The sequence below is a fragment of the Dendrobates tinctorius genome, unplaced genomic scaffold (assembly GCF_039654945.1).
Source record: "Dendrobates tinctorius isolate UK_male_01 unplaced genomic scaffold, ASM3965494v1 ptg000181l, whole genome shotgun sequence".
Taxonomy (NCBI): Eukaryota; Metazoa; Chordata; class Amphibia; order Anura; family Dendrobatidae; genus Dendrobates; species Dendrobates tinctorius.
This window is the reverse complement of record NW_027361848.1, coordinates 1,730,360-1,753,029: the sequence shown is the minus strand read 5'-3', so window position 1 is coordinate 1,753,029 and position 22,670 is coordinate 1,730,360. Positions and strand designations below refer to the sequence as shown.

The window sequence follows — 22,670 nt, the reverse complement described above, 5'->3', positions numbered from 1 at the left end:
CTCGCACTTAGTCCTGTGGCTGCACGGCTATGCCTAGCACGTATACGTGCCCTGCTCTACTCTAACCGGAGCCACACCATCTCTATAGTCCAGAAGGACATGACTTAGAAGTCACAGTGCTATTGCCCTATATTTGGCTACCTCTTCCTATGGGAGGTGCCTGATTCTTGTTGGGCTTCCCTGCTAGGCCTGCTTGGTCCTTGCTCGGTCGCATTCTGTATTCAAGTCCCTTGCTTTGTGCTCTGCCATGCTTCCCAGCACACGCTACGCCCCGCACTGTGTTCTATCGTGCTTCTTAGCACAAGCTCTGCTCTGTACTCTGTCGTGCTTCTTAGCACACGCTCTGCGCTCCTTAGCACATGCTCTGTTCTGTGCTCTGTCGTTCTTCTTGGCACATGCTCTGCTCTGTGCTCTGCCATGCTTCTTAGCACACGCTCTGCTCTGTACTCTGTCGTGCTCCTTAGCACACGCTCACCTCTTGCCTTGTGTCCTGTCGTGCTTCTTTGCAGACCTTCCGCCTTGCCTTGCACTCAGGAGTGCTTCCCAGTGCACGCCCTGTCTAACACTGTACTCAGGCGTGCTTCCCTGCATGCACTCTATCTAATTCTGTTCTCTGGTGTGTTTCCCAGCATGCGCTCTGCCTAACCTTGTATTCAGGTGTGCTCCCTTGCACACGCCATGCTTAACCCGCACCCGGGCGTGCTTGTCAGTGCACACCATACGTTCTCCCGTGTATTTGCCTTGCACTATCCAGTACCCAGCCCACCTCCGTGTACACGTCCTGTATAGTCCTGAACACTGCGTATTCCCGTGTACACACCCTCTATGATTCTATACCCAGCGTGCCCCTGTGTCCACGCTTTGCACGTTCCTGCATTCTGCGCATTCCCTGTTGCACCTTTCTAGACACACTCACTCGTGTCTCCTGTGATCTGGCCACCTGGTTTCAGCAGTTGTGGTACTTTACCCCCCTGGGTCTGCTCCTGACACTCCCACACTAGATCAGCTCGCCCTAGGTGGGTGGGTATCATGACCCTGAGGGTCCACTCCAGGAGTCGTCACAGACATCTGGAACAAAATTCTAGACCTGTAAAAGCCTGGGATGGGCTACAGGACAATAGGCAAGAATCTTGGTGAGAAGGCAACAACTGTTGGCATAATTATTAGAAAATGGAAGAAACACAAAAACATGGTGACGGTCAGTTTTCCTCAGTCTGAGAGACCATGCAATATCTTGCCTCGTGGGGTAAAGACATTTCTGAGAAAGGTCATGAATCAGCCTAAAACTACATGGGAGGACCTGGTCAATGGCCTGAAGAGAGCTGGGGCCACAGTCTTAAACATTACTGTTAGGCCAGAGTCACACTAGCAGGAAATATGGACGAGTGATATGCGAGAAAAATAATCGCATAATACTCGGACCAATGTTAATCTATGGGGCAGCTCCCATCGTATAATACGTGCTGAGAAAATTGCAGCATGCTGCAATTGTCACCGTATTACACCCATAAAACACCAATGCAAGTCTATGGGGCCGAGATAAATACGGATTACACATGGACCAGATGTGTGACTTGCGAGAAATACGCACCGGTGTCCTTTAACAAAAGCCGGCAATTCAGTTCACGATACAGTAAAATCACACTGACATGTTTAATAAAGAATAGAAAGAATAAATATATATACACATAGAATATATATATATATATATATATATATATATATATATACACACGCTTGTCATTGAGACACATATATTTTTATAGTTCATAGAGTTCTACATAGCATAATAGCCGCAAAATCAATTGCCGGCTTCCGTAAAATCATTACAAAACCCGACATGAAATGACACATGGTCCACATACAGTAATCCATTTCATTTCATTTAGTTTTATACAGTATATGTCTTCGACTAATAATTAGATTAGGGTATGTGTGTAAAATTTGGGACATGTAGGTGTTAAATTAACGGCTAAATTTGTTGAAAAAAATTGCGTGGACTCCTGCAGTATTTTCTCCACCAGAGAGGGAAAGCCAGTGACTGAGGGCAGATATTAATAGCCTAGAGAGGGACCATTGTTTTTGGACCCCCCTGGCTAAAAAAATCTGCCTCAGCCACCCCAGAAAAGGCGCATCTATAAGATGCACCTTTTCTGGCACTTAGCTTCTCTATTCCCATTGCCTTTAGCAGTGGCTCATTCATGGGTTAATAATGGGTTAATGTCACCTTGCTATTGAAAGGTGACAATAAGCCTGGTTAATAATTATTATCATTTATTATTATTATTATTATGCTTTTATATAGCGCTATTTATTCTATGGCGCTTTACATGTGAAAAGGGGAAATATAGACAAGTATAATAAACATGTGTAAGACAAGGGACACACAAGTACATAAGGAGAGGGGACCCTTCCCGCGAGGGCTCACAGTCTACAGGGATGGGTGAGGATACAGTAGGAGAGGGTAGAGCAGGTCGTGCGGTGGTTCAGTAGACCGAGGATCATTGCAGGCTGTAGGCTTGTCGGAACAGGTGGGTCTTCAGGTTCTATTTGAAGGTTTCTGTTGATGGTGAGAGTCTGATGTGTTGCAGCAGAGAGTTCCAGAGTATGGGGGAAGCACGGGAGAAGTCTTGTATGCGGTTGTGGGAAGAAGAGATAAGGGGAGAGTAGAGAAGGAGATCTTGAGATGATCGAAGGTTGCGTGCAGATAGGTACCTGGAGACCATGTCACAGATGTATGGAGGAGACAGGTTATGGATGGCTTTGTATGTCATGGTTAGGGTTTTGAATTGGAGCCTCTGGGCAATAGGAAGCCAGTGAATGGCCTGGCATAGGGGGGAGGCTGGGGAATAACGGGGAGACATTTGGATTAGTCGGGCAGCAGAGTGTAGGATGGACTGGAGTGGTGCCAGAGTGCTAGAGGGGAGGCCAGAGAGTAGGACGTTGCAGTAATCGAGGCGGGAGATGATAAGAGCATGCACTAGTGTTTTTGTGGTTTCGTGGTTGAGGAATGAGCGGATCTGGGAAATATTTTTGAGTTTGAGGCGACAGGAGGAGGCGATGGCTTGGATATGTGGTTTGAAAGAGAGCGCAGAGTCGAGGATCACCCCAAGGCACCGACCGTGCGGGACTGGGGAAAGAGAGCAGCCATTGACATTGATGGCTAAGTCTGGTGGAGGGGTAGAGTGAGATGGGGGAAAGATGATGAATTCTGTTTTGTCCATGTTCAGTTTGAGAAAGCGAGAAGAAAAGAAGGCTGAGATAGCAGACAAACATTGTGGGATTTCAGTCAGTAAGGAGGCGAGGTCGGGTCCAGATAGGTAGATCTGCGAGTCATTGGCGTAGAGGTGATACTGCAAACCGTGGGATTCTATGAGCTGTTCCAAGCCGAAGGTGTAGATGGAGAATAGTAGGGGTCCTAAGACAGAGCTTTGAGGAACACCGACAGACAGGGGGCGAGGTGAGGAGGTGGTGTATGAGAGGGAGACAATAAATGTTCGGTCTGTTAGGTATGATGAGATCCAGAATAGGGCCAAGTCTGTGATGCCAAGAGATGAGAGACTCCGTAGCTGGAGGGAATGGTCTACGTGTCGAAGGCAGAGGACAGGTCCAGGAGGAGGACAGAGTAGTGTCGCTTGCACTTGGCGGTTAGTAAGTTGTTAGTGACTTTAGTTAGGGCAGTTTCAGTTGAGTGATGTGGTCGGAAGCCAGATTGTAACCGGTCAAGGAAGGGAACAGGAGGAGAGGTGGGAGGACAGTTCAAGATATACATGCTGTTCCAGTAGTTTTGAGGCGTAAGGAAGAAGAGATATCGGGCGATAGTTAGACACAGAGGATGGGTCAAGGCAGGGCTTTTTGAGGATGGGTGTGATTGAGGCATGTTTGAAGGATGAGGGAAAGACACCATTTGTAAGTGAAAGGTTGAAGAGGTGTGTTAGAGATGGGATGAAGACTGTGGCCAAGTTAGGGATGAGGTGGGACGGGAGTGCATCGAGGGCACAAGTGGTGAGGTGTGATCTTGACAGAAGGGTGGAGAGCTGATCTTCTGTCATGTTGGAGAAGCTTACTTTTTTAGAACAGGGCTGAGCGGCTAAGAGGGGCATTGGGGGCTGCGGGCCAAAGTTTTGTCTGATCGTGTCGATCTTCTGCTTAAAGAAGGAGGCAAAGTCTTCAGCAGAAATGAGAGGAGAGGGAGGACGTGCTGTGGGACGGAGTAGAGAATTGAAAGTGTTGAAGAGCTGTTTATGGTTGTGAGACAGGGAGGATATGAGAGATGCAAAGTAAGTTTGCTTTGCGGCAGAGAGCATGGACTTAAAGCTGGCAAGGGACTGCTTGTATGCGCTGAAGTGCTCAGTAGAACAGGTTCTCTTCCATCTCCACTCAGCGGCCATCTCAGTTCTTTGGTCAGGCTGGTCAACCAGGGCTGTCTGTTGATTGTTCGAGTTTTACTCTGCATGAGGGGGGCAGCCGAATCAAGTGTTGCTGTTATTGTGGTGTTAAAAGTGGCAGCAGCATCTGTGTCATGAAGGGAAGCTATGTCTGTAAGAGGGAGAAGGGACTCGGAGAGTGATTGTAAATTGAGATGTTTGAGATTCCTATGAGGGTGGATCCAGGGTTGCGCAGTAGGAGAGGAGAGGGAAGAGAATGTCAGTAGGTTGTGGTCAGACGGGGGAGGGGTGAGTTATTGAGATTAGTGAGGGAGCAGAGGCAGGTGAAGTTAAGGTCCAGCGTGTGACCATCTTTGTGAGGGGCCGCCGAGGACCATTGAATGAGGCCAAGGGAAGCCGTGAGCGATAGAAGTTTAGAGGCAGCCGGGGTGGAAGTGTCAATGGGGATGTTGAAGTCGCCCATGATGATGGTGGGGATGTCAGCAGAAAGGAAATGGAGTAGTCAGGTGGTGAAGTGGTCGAGAAAGGTGGAGATGGCAAGTTCTGGGGGCGGTAGATGACATCCAATTGGAGGTTGGAGGGGGAATAGATGCTGTAATGTAAAATGTCTGTAAGGTAGATCTTTCTAGAATCCTCAATTCTTTCCAGAAAATTGCCTTGTCACACAGCAGCATCCCCCCTCTCCTTATCAGCTGTGTGCCCGCACTGGTAATAGGACACTTCCTCTATAACATTTGGCCCCTCTCCACAGAAGGGAATGCTAATTAATTAAGGGAAAGCATTTCCTTTGTTCTCAGATCTGTGGCTGAATGAAACTATGGGTGATATTAAAGAGACTGTACTGCAAAAACCATACACCGTCGAGATATAATAATCATATCACTGTGTAGGCAATGAAGCCAGCTTTCTAAACCCCTAAGTTTCACGATTCTCGGACTTCCAGAAACTGAGATATGGATTGTTCCCAAATGGAGTGTCCTAAGTATGGCATGCTTGGAGTTGTTTCACTCTATTCGGTAAATTACAAACAATGATGCCCTATGTGTGTTGGTACGGCTTTTCTCATTTAGATATAGTTATTCTAAGTTTTGTAGCCAAATCATAGCTTGGAGAGAGGGAGGTTGGAGCTCTCCAGACTGCCCATTTTGTGAGGTCACATACCCTAGGCTATAGGTATTCCCTACCAAAGTCCAGTCAGTTCAGCTGGAGTCCTCCTGCCAGAGAGATGTGCCGATGAGTGGGGATGTTTGGTTAAGCGCCCCTCCCCCCAGCCACATGGTCTGTCTAATACCAACTACGCACATGTGAGTGTTACTTTCTGTTCTTTCATCCACTTTGTTTTATATTTGTATTTGTACATATGTAATGTCTCAATTTATTACAACTTTTGTATTTGCAATCACTGCCCGACTTTGGGGAATAAATCGTAAAATTATCAGTTTGACTCCATGCTCTAAGAAATGAACTATGTGCCTTTTTTAGATAATCGCTACTAATTTGGGGTTTGTCATGGACCCTCTTAATTAACTCTTTGATTAAGTAAAGCGTGGCTGGTGGTAGCGTGGTGTGCACGGCTGGCTAGGCTAGCTGGCAGTACAGACGGGTCTTAGATTAGATTAGATTAGATTAGATAAACTTTATTGATCCCGGAGGAAATTACAGTATTACAGCAGCAGAACAAAGATCAAGAACATTACAAGAACAATACACACTTTACAAAATAAGTCTATATGGACAGCAGATGCGGATAGACTGGTACTTGTAACTCACCAATTCCCCCCCATACACTTTGAACTTCATTTAGTCTTGGGATGCTTTACACTTATACATTTGTTAAACATCCCCACAGCTGTCGGAACAAACGATTTTCTATATCTTTCCTTTTTACACATTAGTTGGAGTAGACGCTTGCTGAATGTGCTCTTTTGCTTCGCAAACAGTTCATAGAGCGGGTGTGTATTGTTGCTCATTATAGCCTTGCATTTCTTAGTAATTCTATCCTCTAATACCTCCTCGAAAGTCCTGAGTTGTAGACCCACCGCCGCACTAGCCTTCTTGATAAGTTTATTCAGCTTATTCGCGTCAGCTGTGCGCACACTACTACCCCAGCATATAATTGCATCAAAGATTGCACTCGCCACAATGGATTGGTAGAACATTTCAAGCATTTTGCTACACACATTAAACGACCTTAACTTCCTTAGGAAGTAAAGTCTACTCATCCCTTTCTTGCAAACCTTCTCCATATGGCACCTCCAATCAAGCTTGCTGTCCAGGTGAACCCCCAAATATTTGAAATTCTCCACCATCTCCACATCCTGACCATCAATAGTGATAGGTAAGCAATCCTTCATGCACCTTCCATAACTCAACACCAGCTCCCTGGTTTTCTTTACGTTGAGTTCTAAATGGTTAGCCTGGCACCAGTCAACAAAGTCCAAAACCACCCTTCTGTATTCCTCCTCCCCCCGGTCTCTCTCAATACCTCCGACTATCACTGAGTCATCAGAGTACTTCTGAAGGTGACAAAGGTCTGATTTATACTGAAAATCAGCTGTGTATAACGTAAAAAGGAATGGCGACAGCACCGTTCCCTGAGGGGCTCCAACACTACTCCGCACACTATCCGATACGGCCGCCCCCAACCTCACAAACTGTGGCCTGTCCGACAGATAATCAATGATCCAATTCACTAGTCCCTCATCAACCGCCATTTCAACCAGCTTTTTACGTAATAATAGTGGCTGTAAGGTGTTGAATGCACTGGAGAAATCGAAGAACATGGCACGCACAGTGGTTCTATCATTGTCCAAAAAGGAATGTACTGTTTACATGCTGAATGAGGGGCTGCGGCCACAGCATTGATAATTCCCTTACTGCAGTAGTCTAGCGGCCCGTGCACAACAAGCAGCCCGTCTGGCAACTAATTATCCTAGGTGCAGTTCCCTGACTGACCTGAGGGTAAGGGGGGCGCCGGAGAGCTGCAAGTTCCAAAGTGGAACTGAGAAAGTGGGATATACATAAATCCCCGCAGTTCTTGGAAGGTTGTTAGCAGTGGTGGGGCATCCAAAATACCCCCCTGCAGTAAATTGTTAGAGCCAGATTAGCTTGCTGTATTTTTGTCACGTGGTGCCGGTGGTGGGATAACTAATATAAGCCCCCACTGTGCCCGTGATAGCCGTGTGCCAGCAGTGCGTCACGTCCCTCCGTCAGCTGACAAACCCGTGTCGGTGGTGGGATCGTGATATATTGGTAGCACAGGGTCCGCTGTCCGTCACAATTTGGTGGCAGCGGTCTGCCATTCCTCACATATTGGTGGCAGCGGTGGGATGTTCCTCACAGATGCGGACGGAGTACACCTCGAACGAGGGAAGAGTAGCGGAGGGTGGCAGAGGAATTGGGGTAAAGGAGCAGGTATCAGACAGGAGCAAGCCAACTCCTCCACCACGTTTGTTGCTGGGGCGACGGGTGTGAGAGAGATTGAATCCGCCATAGGAAAGTGCAGCTGGAGAGGCTGTGTCAAAGGGAGTGAGCCAGGTTTCAGTGACGGCAAGGAAGGAGAATTTGTTGGTGATAAAGAGGCCATGGATAAATGACAGCTTGTTGCAGACAGAGCGTGCGTTCCATAGGGCTCCAGGTAAGGGGGTTGGGGGAGTGGGGGGCTGGATGAATGGGTATGAGGTTATTATGGTTGTGAAGACCTGTAGAGGATCGTGGCAGGGTGATAGAAGTGAATGTAGGGATGTGTTGAGGAGGGCCAGGATTTGGGGATACGTCGCCAGCAATGAGGAGTAGTAGACAGAGCATTAGAAGGTGGGAGCAGGATAGGACATGATGTGGCCATGTGTGTCTGGAGAAAAGGGATTGTATGTGGAGGAACAGTTCTGACGAAGAGGTGAGATGGCTGCGAAGGATGGAGGGGGCGTGAAACGTGCGTCGGGGGTCGCCGTCCGGACCCGCCTACCTGCAGCAGGCACTGCTTACCGCTATCGCTGCTAGCACTTCACTACACTGAGGCAGGATAACCCTCTTTTTTGGGTTATGGGCATAATTTTGGCCGCAATATTTACTAGTTTTGGATAATCCTGCATGATATCTCCCAGACTCATTGTATTATTTGTGCTGCTGTGATTTTTTTGGTGCGCAAGTTGTCATTCTGTTTTCCCCGTCCGCGTCTGTCTGTGTGCGTCATATGATTTTTGTAATTTTGGTGTCTGATTTATCACCTGTCTGTGCATGCGTCAACTAATAAATTTTGTACTTTTATATTTACTTCTGAATCCATTACTCCTTATTTCTCCTTTGTTTGTATTATCTATGGAGTGGAATCTTATATGTGATGGCAGTTTATTTCTCATGGTTACCGCCTATTTTCCTAGGTAGAGTATTGGGCGTCCTTTTATTTCTTAGTATATGTGTGTATATATATATATATATATATATATATATATATTTATATGAGAACAAAAAGGAAATCCAGCAAGAACTCAGCAAACCAGGGTTGGAGTAAAATGATGCTTTTCTTTATTTCTTCAACAAGGTATAAAAACGACCCACGAGAATCAGAAACCAGAGTACATGGCAGAAATAAGCGCAAATGGGACTACACGTTTCGGCGGCCTAATCCGCCTTCTTCACGGTCCAAACCGTGAAGAAGGCGGATTAGGCCGCCGAAACGCGTAGTCCCATTTGCGCTTATTTCTGCCATGTACTCTGGTTTCTGATTCTCGTGGGTCGTTTTTATACCTTGTTGAAGAAATAAAGAAAAGCATCATTTTACTCCAACCCTGGTTTGCTGAGTTCTTGCTGGATTTCCTTTTTGTTCTCCTATTGAAGGATCTACTCCTAATCCAGTCCGTGCAGGTACTTGATTACCAGGTGGGAAAGACCCATGAGTCTCATTGCTGCAGCTGGACACTGATACACACAGATATATATATATATATATATATATATATATATACAGTATATATATGTATTCTATGTGTATAAACCTATTATTTTGCTTGTTTTTTAACCTGTCATTGGGATCCATTATATGTACATTTTGCAAGCCGGCGAGAAAATCTTGTCATACCGATGCCCTACAGATGTCACACAGATGCTTAGATGCGAGAAAATCACATCCTGGCATTACAGTCAGATGACATAAGGATCACTGACCATCCTGAAACATTTGTGCGATTCTGGTCTGTGAAAAGCGTACCGCATTTTTATACATTGTGTGTGACTCCAGCCTTAGTAACACACTATGCTATCATGAACTAAAATCCTATAGGGCATGCAAGGTCTCCCTGCTCATGCCAGCACATCGACAGGCCGCTTTGAATTTCACCAATGACCAGCTGAATGATCCATAGTAGGCATAGGAGAAGGTCATGTGGTCAGATGAGACCAAAATAGAACTTTTTGTTATGAACTTAACTCTCTTTGTTTGGCGGAAGAAGAAGGATGAGTACAACCTCAAGAAGACCGTCCCAACTGTGAAGCATGGTGGGGGAAACATCTTACTTTGGTGGTGCTTTTCTGCAAAGGGGACAGGATTACTGCACTGTATGGAAGGGAGGATGGATGGGGTCATGTATCGCTAGATTTTGGCCAACAACCTCCTTCCCTCAGTAAGAGCATTAAGATGGGTTGTGGCTGGGTCTTCCAGCATGACAGTTACCCAAAACACACAGTCAGAGCAACTAAAGCGTTGCTTGGAAAGGTCGGGATCACACATGCGAGAAACTCTGATGAGTCTCGCATCTTAATACCCGGCATAGAAATACATGCAGCCACACGCTCTGCTCCCGAGTGCCTGCAGCAGGGCCGGGTATTAAGATGCGAGACTCGCCCGAGTTACTCGCATGTGTGATCCCAGCTAAAAAAGAATTTCAAGGCCCTGTAGTGTCCTGGCCAGCCTCCAGACCTAAACCCAATAGAAAATCTTTAGTGGGAGCTGAAACTTAATGTTTACCAGCGAGAGCCCCGAAACCTGAAAACTCTGGAGAAGATCTGTATGAGGAGTGGGACAAAATCCCTGCTGCAGTGTGTGCAAGCTTGATCAAGAATTACATGAATCTTACTTCTGTAATTGCAAAGAAAGGTTTCTGTACCAAATATAAAGTTCTATTTTTCTATTGTATCAAATACTTATTTCATGCAATAAACTGCAAATTAATTATGTAAAAATCATACATCAAGGTTATGTATGGAAAAGCTTGCAAAATCAGCAGTGTATCAAATACTTGATCAATGTATAAGTTTTGATTATTTGTCCTGGAAAGGCTATTCACTCAATTACTCTCATAGAGTGGGTATGGAAAGTATTCAGACCCCTTTAAATTGTTCATTCTTTGTTTCATTGCAGCCATTTGGTAAATTCAAAAAAGTTCATTTTTTCTCATTAATGTACACTCTGAACTCTTGAATGAAAAAAAAAATGTAAAAATTTTTCCAAATTTTTTATAAAAGAAAAAGTGAAATATCACATGGACATAAATTTTCAGACCCTTTGCCCAGTGTTGAGTAGAAGCACCCTTTTGAGCTAGTACAACAACCATGAGTCTTCTTGGGAATGATGCAACAAGTTTGATACCTGGATTTGGGGATCCTCTGCCATTCTTCCTTGCAGATCCTCTCCTCTTCTGTCAGGTTGGATGGTGAATGTTGTTGGCCAGCCATTTTCAGGTCTTTCCAGAAATCCTCAATTGTGTTTAGGTCAGGGTTCTGGCTGGGCGAGTTAAAAATGGTCACAGAATTGTTTTGTTTTTTTTTAACTTTTTTGAATTTACTAAATGCAACGAAATGCAAATGAAACAAAGAGTGAAAAATTTAAAGGGGTCTGAATACTTTCCGTACCCACTGTATGTATATATATTTATGTGTATATAACTGCTACTGTGCTTCATGTTGCCTCCTACGGATAAATTTATTATATCTGTAATGTTTTAATTTCTTTGGTCAGGCTGCCTCCCATTTTTCACTATTAATACCCTTTTTTTAATGAAATAACAAACATAATTTTATGTTTTGCTAACTTTTAGTTCTGCGTCAATTTTTTTTTGTTAATTGCTATTCTTTTGATTATGTTGCTATGATATCCTTGCATTCAGTAGTAGACATACGAAGATACAATTATTTTTTTTTTAAATCTGTTTCATTTATTTTTATTTTTACCAGGGCTATAATCAAATAATAACATACAGCAGACCAGTTTACTTTTGTATTTTTTGTGGACTTATTCTACTGATGGATGCTGGAGCTAAACTCACTGAGATGCAGTTTCCTACAATGTATGGATTTCAATTATTCTCTCCAGATTTGCATCAAACAATAAGAGATCTACTTATTGGTAAGTCTGTTTTGATGTATATATCGAAGGATCAAATGCATACCTTCACACACATTTATTGTTCATTTGTTTCCTAAATACAATGTTGAGCAATGTGCTAATCTTTATTAGCCCTTTCTCTGCCAATTATGTATTGAATTTGTTTTCTTGCACCAGGGTCAAAAATTCTGTTTTGCAACCCCTCCCATAGATAGCTTAAGCAATTTGAATAGTCATGTGACCGCTCATGTGCAATTTGCTGTAACCGTAATGCATAACGCTTCTGTTCTGAGTGATGTCACTGCTCAGAGTCAGAATCTCTTGGTCACACTGCAATCTGTGTAAGCCAGAAGTCTGTTTTATAATGTGAGTCTCTGAATACTCGTTCTGACATTTACATTGTAAAAGTCATTTCTGGGACACGCAGAGCACAGTGTGAGCTAGTGTGAAAAGCAGTGCTATAACCTAAGCTAGGTTTGGATGTCATAGCTGCGGAGGGCTACATTGTTCCTCAGTGAAGCTCCGCCCACTGCTGCACCTCCTATGTTCAGCTCCGCCTACATCTTCATGCGGCCTGCATACCTATCTTTAACATTGGGTATGCAAGCCATGCGGATGTATGCGGATGCGTCCACATGCATCGTTTTGATGCTGCGGCAACCTGCGTTGAACGCAACTTGTTGCATTTTTTTGTGGTCGCCGCAGCATCAAAACGACATAGCCGGAGCTGAATGGAGGAGGTGCGGCAGTGGGCGGAGCTTCACTGAGGAACTACGCAGCCCTCCACAGCTCTAACATCTGCAAATCTGAACCTAGCCTTACAAGAAGACTGAAGCGGTGCTGGTTAGTAAAGAAAACAGTGGTAGGTGAGTACATTACCACACACAAACTAGAATGCATACACTTATACACCGATTTAGTGAAATAGAAAACTTCATGGTCAATTTTAATTATATAATTAATGCTCCAAACTTGAGTAAAGATGTAGTAACCCTTAACTTGTTATTCTGCAGATTTTATTAATATATCTAATATACCCATATATCGCATTAGCTAACAAGTCATGGATTACTACATATGGACAGAATCAGAACAAATAACTGTATACTAATACATCACCAGAACCATCATTAATACAGACATACTGTACATTACTAGAACCATCAACAGTACAGAAATACAGCATCATAATCTACATCAGTAGAGGAATACATCACGAGAACAATTATCAGTACATGAATACAGCACCAAAACCACCAACCGTACAGAAATTCATCAGCAGAACCATCATTAGTACAGTAATACATCACCATAACCACCATTAGTACATGAATACAGCACCAAGCTTAGCACAGTGATCAAATGTAAAGTCAGATTGGCCTCATATAGCATTGTGTTGCATGAACCTACCACTCCTAGTATGTCTTAACAATGGTAAGAAGATACTGAGAGTCAGGTGTGCATCAACTGCGGCCCAAATACCAAGATGGGGACATATACCAGGATGGTGGCCATATACCATGATAAGGGCCATATACCAGGATGAGGCCCAGGATGGGGGCCTTATACCAGGATGTGGCCATATATACCAGGATGAGGGCGATATATACCAGGATGGAGGCCATACACCAGGATGGGGCAATGTACCACGTGGAGCCATATACCAGGATGAGGGCCATCAGAAGTTGATGCTGTGTGGCGTGGGAGCAGAGGGAAGGTGAGTAGAAGTGTTTGTTTTTTTCTGTGTATTGAACAACAGCGTAGTCATATACCAGGATGAGGGCCATGTACCAAGATTGTGGCATGTACCTGGATGAGGCCCAGGATGGGGGCCATATATTAGGATGGGGGCTGTGTAGATGGATGAGGCCCAGGATGGGAGCCATATACCAGGATGGGGACATATACCATAATAAGGCCCATATACTGTACCAGGATGGGGACATATACGAGGATTGGGGCCATATACCAGGATGAGGCCTAGGATGGGGGCCGTGTACCTGGATCAAGCCCAGGATGGGGACATTTACCAGGATGAGGGGGCCGTGTACCTGGATGAGGCCCAGGATGGGGACATTTACCAGGATGAGGCCCATATACCAAGATGGAAATATATACCAGGATGGTGGCCATATACCAGGATAAGGACCATATACCAGTGTGAAGCATGGGTTTTTTCAAAATGAGAGTCTTTAATAGATGCAAAAATAATACAAAGGAGTTTATTTTAAGCAGTCCTTTTTCTCAGCAAAAGAAAATAACATTAAGTAAAAATCCACATTTTGCTCAACAAAAGCCTTTTACCATCAGTCTGTTGCAGATCCATTTAACATGGCCACAGACAAGACCTCACAACTATTCACCTTTATTGCTCCTAATTGTTACCTTTTATACACATGGAAACTCCCACAATTATTTGCAGTATTCACTATATAACACCATCAGGCTCCTGGCCTGTCTCCTATAAGGTCAGAGTAGACAACCTGCTGCAACTGTACTAGTGCAGTTAAGCGAATTTTGTTACATTCAAACACTATTAATCAGATTGTTATACATAAATGTATTTTCCTTTGTATTGGTACATTGTTTCTAGCTGTCAACACAGAAAGAGAAACAAAAGTGTATTAGGTGGCCAGTAGTGATGAGCGAGCATGCTCGGAAGTGTTCGGTGCTCGCCTGAGCATCTTGCTGCTCGTGATGCTCGGTGAGCGCCAAGCATTTCTGGGGTTGCTCGGCGGGAGTTCGGGTCCCCACCTTGCATGTTTGGCGCTCTTTAGCGCCAATCTACATGCAGGGATGGTCTTCCACACACTGTAATGCCGCAGCCATGTTGGTTGTGGCATTACAGTGATTGGCTGGCCGCACAGCATCATCAGGTCTATATCAGACCTTTCGCCGCCCTGCTCATCACAGTCAGCGCCAGACTTAGGAAGTGTAGGGAGAGTTGCTGCAGAGATTGGGGCAGATTTGGTGGTGTATAAGTGTCAGTGTGTTAGTGTGGGTGTACCATATTGAATACACAAATCCATCTAAGCCAACAGTCTTTTAGAGGACTAATTACAATGTATATAGATATCAGTGGTAGGTAGGCTAGGCAAGCATTGTATGTGGCATACTTCATTGCATACAGCAAGAGGGTCAATTCCATTACTTTCTGCTGCTGCCTATTACAGATATTTACCGTATATACATAGCCCCAGGTATCAGTTGCCAGGAATAACTTTTTTGCACCTTATTCCTGATTATTTTCTTCAAAAACAATCCAGAGCACATGCTTTTTGCTTCAGTTGCTTGTTGGCAGTGCAGAATACAGCCAGATTCCTTCTATATTACAGCGTGAAAATTCAGCTATTTTAAAACAGGGTGTGACCGTCACAGCGATCACATCTGAGTGTGCAGAAAATTCTGCCATTTCTGGGCTACTGTCTAATTTTGTTAGAGTGTCTTATACAAATTATTGACACCAGTTTGCTGGAAAAAAATAGTTACCTACAGGCCACCAATTTTAAAAATGGCTTGGCCATAACATGGTTCACTGTCATGAACTCATTTTCTGCTCCACCAGTTGAGAGTTCCCCTTCCGTTCTCTCTCTGGTGGTGACAGGAGGTAGTGCTGTTGGTTTAAGTGGTAGTGATCTGCCACCTGATGAGGAAGATAACGATTGGATCTCTCGAGTATCAGACTGGATATAAGACAGCCGGCGCCCTATCCGGGTGCTGGTGATTCAGTCTGCTTCTCAGGTCCTGGACTTCAGCTCTCTTCCAGTCTTCTCAAGTTAAGTTTGTTTTTTGCTATTGTTCACACTTGCGCTTGTTGGTCAATTCAGTTTTTTGTGTAATCAGCCTGCCCCTGCTGGGGTTATGCTGAAATTCCACTCCTATTAATCAGTATTTGCCAATATGCTTTTTGTCCCTTATTAGATTGGCCTCTTTTTTTGCTCTGTTTCAGAATATTTCAGAGTGCTGATATAGGTTTAGAAGTCTAGTGACTTCAAGGTTAAATTTGCTATCAGAAGTGTTGGACAATATTTTTGTAGTTTTTTTTTGGCAGATTGCAGACAGTGTCTTTCCTTTTCTGTCCTTTTTAGTTAGCCGGGCCCCATCGTTTGCTCAGCCTATTTTTCTGTCTTTGTTTGTATTTTCATCTTGTTTCACCGTCAATACATGTGAGGTCTTTCTTTCCTTTGGGGTCTGCTCTGGGGCAGCTAGTTTTCCTCTTTTCCTGCTTTAGGCTTATGTAGTTGTTCGGTTGTGACGAGGCATCTAGGACCAACGTAGGAACGCTCCACGACTGCTGCTAGTTGTGCGGGTAAGATCAGGTATCTGCAATCTGCATAGTTACCAACTTCTCTGGTTTTCTGAGACTTAGCTTGTTGCCTTTTTTTTTCCTCCTCGGTTTCCCATCCATAACAGAATCAGCAGCCCTACTGCAGATTCTAGGGTACTCAAAAGCAGGAAAGAATTGTTAGAGAAAGAAAAAAAAAAAGTGTCAGAATTTTTTTTTTATTATTATGTATTTTTTCCTCTTTTTCTCTGGGGCCGTAGGAGGATTTTTTTTCCTAATGGAGATTAAGCAACTGTCTGATCGTGTGGAGCAGCTTGCTGCTGATGCACAGGGAATTTCCACCTACCTTATTCAGTCACATGCTGCCGAACCCAAGATTCCTACTCCTGATGTGTTTTCTGGGGATCGGTCTAAACTTCTGAATTTTAAGAATAATTGTAAATTATTTCTTGCTTTGAAGCCTAATTCATCGGGGAGCTCTGTGCAGCAGGTTAAAATTGTCATCTCCTTGCTGCGCGGCAATCCCCAAGATTGGGCTTTTTCTCTGACACCTGAAAATCCTATTCTGACTAATGTGGATGCATTTTTTCAGGCCTTGGGGTTGTTGTATGATGATCCTAATGCCGTTGATCAAGCTGAGAGAACCCTGTTGGCATTAAACCATGGTCAGGATCCTGCAGAGTTGTACTGTCAAAAATTCCGAAAGTGGGCGGTCCTTACTACATGGAATGATAGTGCATTGGCAGCTCTCTTTCGGAAAGGTTTGTCAGAGACTGTAAAAGATGTTATGGTGGGATTTCCTGTTCCCTCTGGTCTGGATGGCTCTTTGTCATTAGCCATTCAAGTTGATCGGCGTTTACGTGAATGTAAAACTACACGGGAGGCGCTGCAACCTTTTGAACAAATGTCTGAACCTATCCAATGTGATGAGGTTTTGTCTAGGGTGCAACGTTGGGAGTTTAGAAGGTGTAATAAGCTGTGTTTTTTCGGTGGCAACGCCTCTCATACTATTTCTGTCTGCCCTAAACGAGAGAAACATTTTGCACACACATTTGCTGTGGGCAGTATACAACCTAAGTTCCCTTTGGCAATTACTCTGTTCTGCTCCTTGTCCACATTTTCCACTAAGGCTTTTGTGGATTCAGGAGCAGCTCTGAATCTGATGGATTTGGACTTTGCTAAACGTTGTGGTTTGTCCATGACGCCTCTGCAGATGCCCATTCCTTTGAGGGGTACTGATGCCACTCCTTTGACGGAGAATAAACCTCAGTTTTGGACCCAGGTGTATGCGAGTTGCCCCAGACCACCAAGAAAATTGAAAATTTTTGGTGCTGCATAATTTGCATGATACTATTGTTCTGGGGTTCCCCTGGTTGCAAACTCATAACCCAGTTTTGGATTGGAAATCTGTGTCTGTGGTGAGTTGGGGTTGTCAGTGTGTTCTTAGGGATGCTCCTGTTTTCTCCACCTCTCCTCAGTCTCATGATATTCCTGATTATCTGGCTGATTTCTCTGATGTTTTTAGTGAGAGTAAGTCTGCGTCTTTGCCTCCTCATAGGAGTTATGACTGTGCAATTGAGTTGATGCCTGGGTGTAAATTTCCCAAGGGTTGGCTTTTCAACTTTTCTGTACCCGAACATGATGCTATGCGATCCTATATTAAGGAGTCATTGGAGAAGGGTCATATTAGACCATCCTCGTCACCGTTAGATGTTGTTTTTTTTTGTGGCCAAGTAAGATGGTCCATTAAGACCGTGTTTTGATTATCGCTCCCTTAACAAGAGTGACTGCTGGTTTACTAAGCTTGACCTCAGGGGGGCGTATAATCTTATTCGCATCAAGCACGGGGATGAATGGAAGACGGCGTTTAATACTCCGGAGGGACATTTTGAGTACCTGGTGATGCCTTTTGGGCTCTCTAATGCCCCTTCTGTCTTCCAATCCTTTATGAATGATATTTTCCATGACTTTGTGGATAAGTTTTTGATCATCTATCTGGACGATATTTTGATCTTTTCTAGTGATTGGGATTCCCATGTGGAACATGTCCGGACTGTGTTCCGGATTTTGAGGGAGAATTCCCTGTTTGTTAAGGGATCGAAGTGCCTCTTTGGTGTACAGAGGATTTCATTTTTGGGATTTATCTTGTCTCCATCGACTATTGAAATGGACCAGGCCAAGGTACAGACCATTTATGATTGGGTTCAGCCTACTTCTTTGAAGGCTCTCCAGAAGTTTTTGGGTTTTTCTAATTTCTATCGTAAATTTATAGGTAATTTTTCTAGTATTGTCAAACCACTGACTGATCTGACCAAGAAGGGAGCTGATGTGCTGAATTGGTCTCCTGAGGCTGTCTCAGCATTTCAGGAGCTTAAGCAGAGATTTACTTCAGCTCCAGTTTTACGGCAACCTGATGTCTCACTTCCATTTCAAGTGGAGGTGGACGCTTCTGAGATTGGTGCAGGAGCTGTGTTGTCCCAAAAAGACCCTGTGACTTCTTTTCTCGAAAGCTTTCCCCATCTGAACGCAACTATGATGTGGGGAATCGGGAATTGTTGGCCATGAAATGGGCATTTGAGGAGTGGAGACATTGGTTGGAGGGAGCTAGACATCAATTTGTGGTCCTCACCGATCACAAGAATCTGATTTATCTGGAGTCGGCCAAACGCTTGAATCCTAGACAGGCTAGATGGGACTTGTTTTTCACGTGTTTTAATTTTGTGGTCTCTTTTCTTCCGGGCACTAAGAATGTTAAGGCAGACGCCCTTTCTAGGAGTTTCTTTGCTGCTTCTCTTAATGTGACCAAGCCTACTACTATCCTAGGTGAGGGGGTAGTTCTTTCTGCCATTTCGCCCGATTTGAGACGCGCCCTGGAGGAATTTCAGGAGGATAAACCTGAGCGTTGCCCTATGGGAAGAATGTATGTTCCTGACCAGTGGAGAAAGAGAGTGATGTCTGAAGTCCATTGCTCCACATTGGCTGGTTATCCAGGTATTTTTGGTACCAGAGATTTGGTGAGTCGGTCGTTTTGGTGGCCTGCCTTATCTCGTGATGTCAGGAATTTTGTACAGTCCTGTAGGACTTGTTTTTGGTCTAAACCCTGTTCTCGTTCTAGTGGGTTGCTGATGCCCCTGCCGGTGCCCAAGAGGCCATGGACCCATATCTCAATGGATTTTATTTCTGATCTTCCTGTCTCTCAGAGAATGATTGTTATCTGGGTGATATGTGAAAGATTTTCGAAGATGGTCCATCTTGTACCACTCCCAAAGTTGCCATCTTCTGCTGAGTTGGTGCCCTTGTTTTTACAACAGGTGGTTCAGTTACACGGGATTCCTGAGAACATTGTGTCCGATAGAGGGGTCCAGTTTGTTTCCAGATTCTGGAAAGCCTTTTGTTCCAATCTGGGAATTCAGTTATCCTTCTCTTCCGCGTTTCATCCCCAGACCAATGGGCAGACTGAGAGAACAAACCAGACCCTGGAGTCTTATTTAAGATGTTTTATATCTGCTGATCAAGATGATTGGGTCTCATTTTTGTCCTTGGCCGAATTTGCGCTGAACAATAGAGCTAGTTCTGCCACTCTGATGTCACCCTTTTTCTGTAATTTTGGGTTTCAGCCTCGATTCTCCTCAGGGCAAGTGGAATCTTCGTCCTGCCCAGGTATGGTCACTGTGGTTGTGAGAATGCAGCAGATATGGGACCAAGTGGTGGATAAGTTGTCACTCTCTCAGGAAAAGGCCCAGCGTTTTTCCAACCGGCGTAGGACCATTGGTCCCCGGTTTAAAGTGGGTGATATGGTTTGGCTGTCATCTAAGAATATTCCTATGAAGGTTGCATCTCCAAAATTTAAGCCAAGATTTATTGGACCTTATAAGATTTTGGAGATTCTTAACCCTGTTTCTTTTCGATTGGCTCTTCCAGTTACGTTCAAAATCCATAACGTATTTCACAAGTCACTGTTAAAGAGGTTTGTTGAGCCAGTAGTTCCTGTGGCGGCACCTCCTGATCCTGTATTGGTTAAAGGCAATGTGGAATATGAGGTAGAGAAAATATTGGATTTTCGTTTGGTTAGACGGAGACTCCAGTATTTGGTCAAATGTAAGGGTTATGGCCAGGAGGATAATTCTTGGGTCTCTGCCTCTGATATTCATGCCAATAAATTGGTTCGTGCTTTTCACTGGGCCCATCCTGATCAGCCTGGTGGCATGGATGAGGGTTCGGTGACCCCTCCTCAAGGGGGGGTACTATCATGAACTCATTTTCTGCTCCACCAGTTGAGAGTTCCCCTTCCATTCTCCCTCTGGTGGTGACAGGAGGTAGTGCTGTTGGTTTAAGTGGTAGTGATCTGCCACCTGATGTTTCTCCCTGTGACAAATTTCCAAATGCCCGACTGACTGTGGGGCACCACAAATGAGCCATTCTGCAGAGCTGTTCACACATTCTATTTCATGGGCATCAGAGGTCTGCTCCAAAGATTCGCAGAATCCAGAGGAGGAAAGTATCTGCACCGATGGCCCGAATTTTTTCATGTTGGATCCGGGGCCAGATGATGTCGGGTCCGAGGAAGATCCAGACCCTCCTCACTAGATTTTAAACACACAGGGTGGAGGTGATCCTGATGAGACTCAGATACCAGAGGCACACACAGACTGTGCTGTGGTGTCGGGGCAGGAAGAAATGGAGGGTGACTCTCAGGATTAGGAGTGAGAAAACAGAGAGGATAACGATGAGGTTGTAGATTCCACCTGGTGTGAACCCAGAGGCACGAAGCTGAGTAGCTCACCAGAGGAGATGTGTTATGATTAGGTAACCGAGAAGGATAACAGGGGAATAGACAAGGCAACCAGATAACCAGAGAGGTTGGTAGCTTAGTGGATTGCAGACCCCTAAACTGACAACACAACTAGAATTAGCCGTGGGACGTACCTAGGATGCCCTAGACGCCTCGGCACAGCCACAGAATTAACTAAGCCTAAAGAGAGAAATGGGAAAGCTAAACTTCCCTGGAGTAGAACCCCAAAGGAATAGATAGCCCCCAAACATATATTGCCGGTGAGAGAAGATGAAACACAAAACACAGACAGAGAATAGTGTAAGCAAATGATGGGGCCCAAACTGTCTAGATAGAACAGGACAGGAAAGGATACTGTCTGCATTTCTGCAAAAAAAGAAAAATCCAACACGTCTGATATGCAAAAATACTGAGGCCACATGACTTCTCCCCCACTAAATCAGAACTCTGGTGTGAACTGGTTACTAAAAAGACTAACATATGCTGTGGCATATGAAACAGGGTCCAGCACAGGTCCCAGCAGGGGACCAGGCTCAAATACACCAGCAAAGCAGTAATCAGGGACAAGCAACAATGGATCCAATGCAAAAAAAATTCAAGAAGACAAATAACTTATCTGAAAGATGCAGGGCGGAGCAGGAGACAAGCAGACTTCACAATATGCTCAGGAAGCAACCAAATCACCGGCAAGAGCTGAGTGAAGGTTGTTCACTTGAATCTCCCCAGTCTGTAACACCTGACCTCTAATCATCTTGTTCAGGTGATTGACTTGTGTCAGCTAGACCAGCTCCATTACCCACAGCAACCACCAGAGGGAGCCCCAACTCAGAAGCCAGGTCAAAAGTGTTCACAACAGTACCCCCCCTTGAGGAGGGGTCACCGAACCCTCACCCACGGCCACCAGCCAATCAGGATGGGTCCGGTGAAAAGCACGAACCAATCTCTCGGCATGAATGTCCAAAGCAAATACCCCAGAATTATCCTCCTGACCATAACCTTTCCACTTGACCAAGTACTGAAGTCACCGTCTAGCCAGATGAGAATCCATTACCTTCTCTACTTCATACTCCAGATTACCCTTAACCTAAACAGGATAAGGGGGTGCAGCCATGGGAACTACTGGCTCCACAAACCTTTTCAACAAAGATTTATAAAAGATGTTGTGAATCTTGAACATTCCTGGAAGAGCCAAATGGAAAGAAATGGGATTAAGGATTTCCAAAATCTTATAAGGTCCAATGAACCTTGGCTTAAATTTTGGTGACGCAACTTTCATAGGAATATTTTTTGAGGACAACCAAACCATGTCACTCACTTTAAATCGGGTTCCACCAGTCCTATGCCGGTTGGCAAACCATTGGGCCTTATCCTGAGAGTGAGACAACCTATCCCCCTGATGGCGAACCTATGACACGCGTGTCAGTGCTGACACGTGTAGCCATTTTCGCTGGCACACGGCCGCATACAGAGAAGTATGGGGCTGCAGTGTAGAATGTTCACTGCAGCCCCATACTTCTCTGTATGCGGCCGTGTGTAGAAATTTTGTGCCAGAGGTCTGTAGGCCAAAAAAACAGAACACTAGAGAGAGCGTCTAGTTCTGCTACTTCCGGTTAGGCCGCTAGGAGCCCTCACTTCCGGCCAGCGGAGCACAGCAGGGAGAAGCGGAGTGCCGCAGATCGCATCTCTGGGGGCCCCTTGTGATTACCAGCAACTGCATAACGGTTATAACCAGCAACATCATCCAATCTACTGGGCCCTGGGGTGTCGTGGATTGTTAAATAAACAAGCATTACTGAGCTAAGTGAGGGGGGGCTGGGAGAGGCGAGGGCCTGTGATATGGGTGCCATTTACCGCCATTAGAAATAGCAGCAGCCATCTTAATTTAAG

General features: G+C 44.8%; 1 protein-coding gene across 1 annotated transcript in view; it reads left to right on the top strand.

The window, feature by feature from the left end:
• LOC141054931 (pecanex-like protein 2) overlaps positions 1 to 22,670 on the top strand; it is a 2,173,030-nt gene that overhangs the window by 726,194 nt on the left and 1,424,166 nt on the right. Inside the window, exon 12 of the mRNA XM_073551818.1 lies at positions 11,556 to 11,727. Coding sequence (XP_073407919.1) covers positions 11,556 to 11,727 — 172 coding nt within the window. The remainder of the gene's footprint in view (positions 1 to 11,555; positions 11,728 to 22,670) is intronic.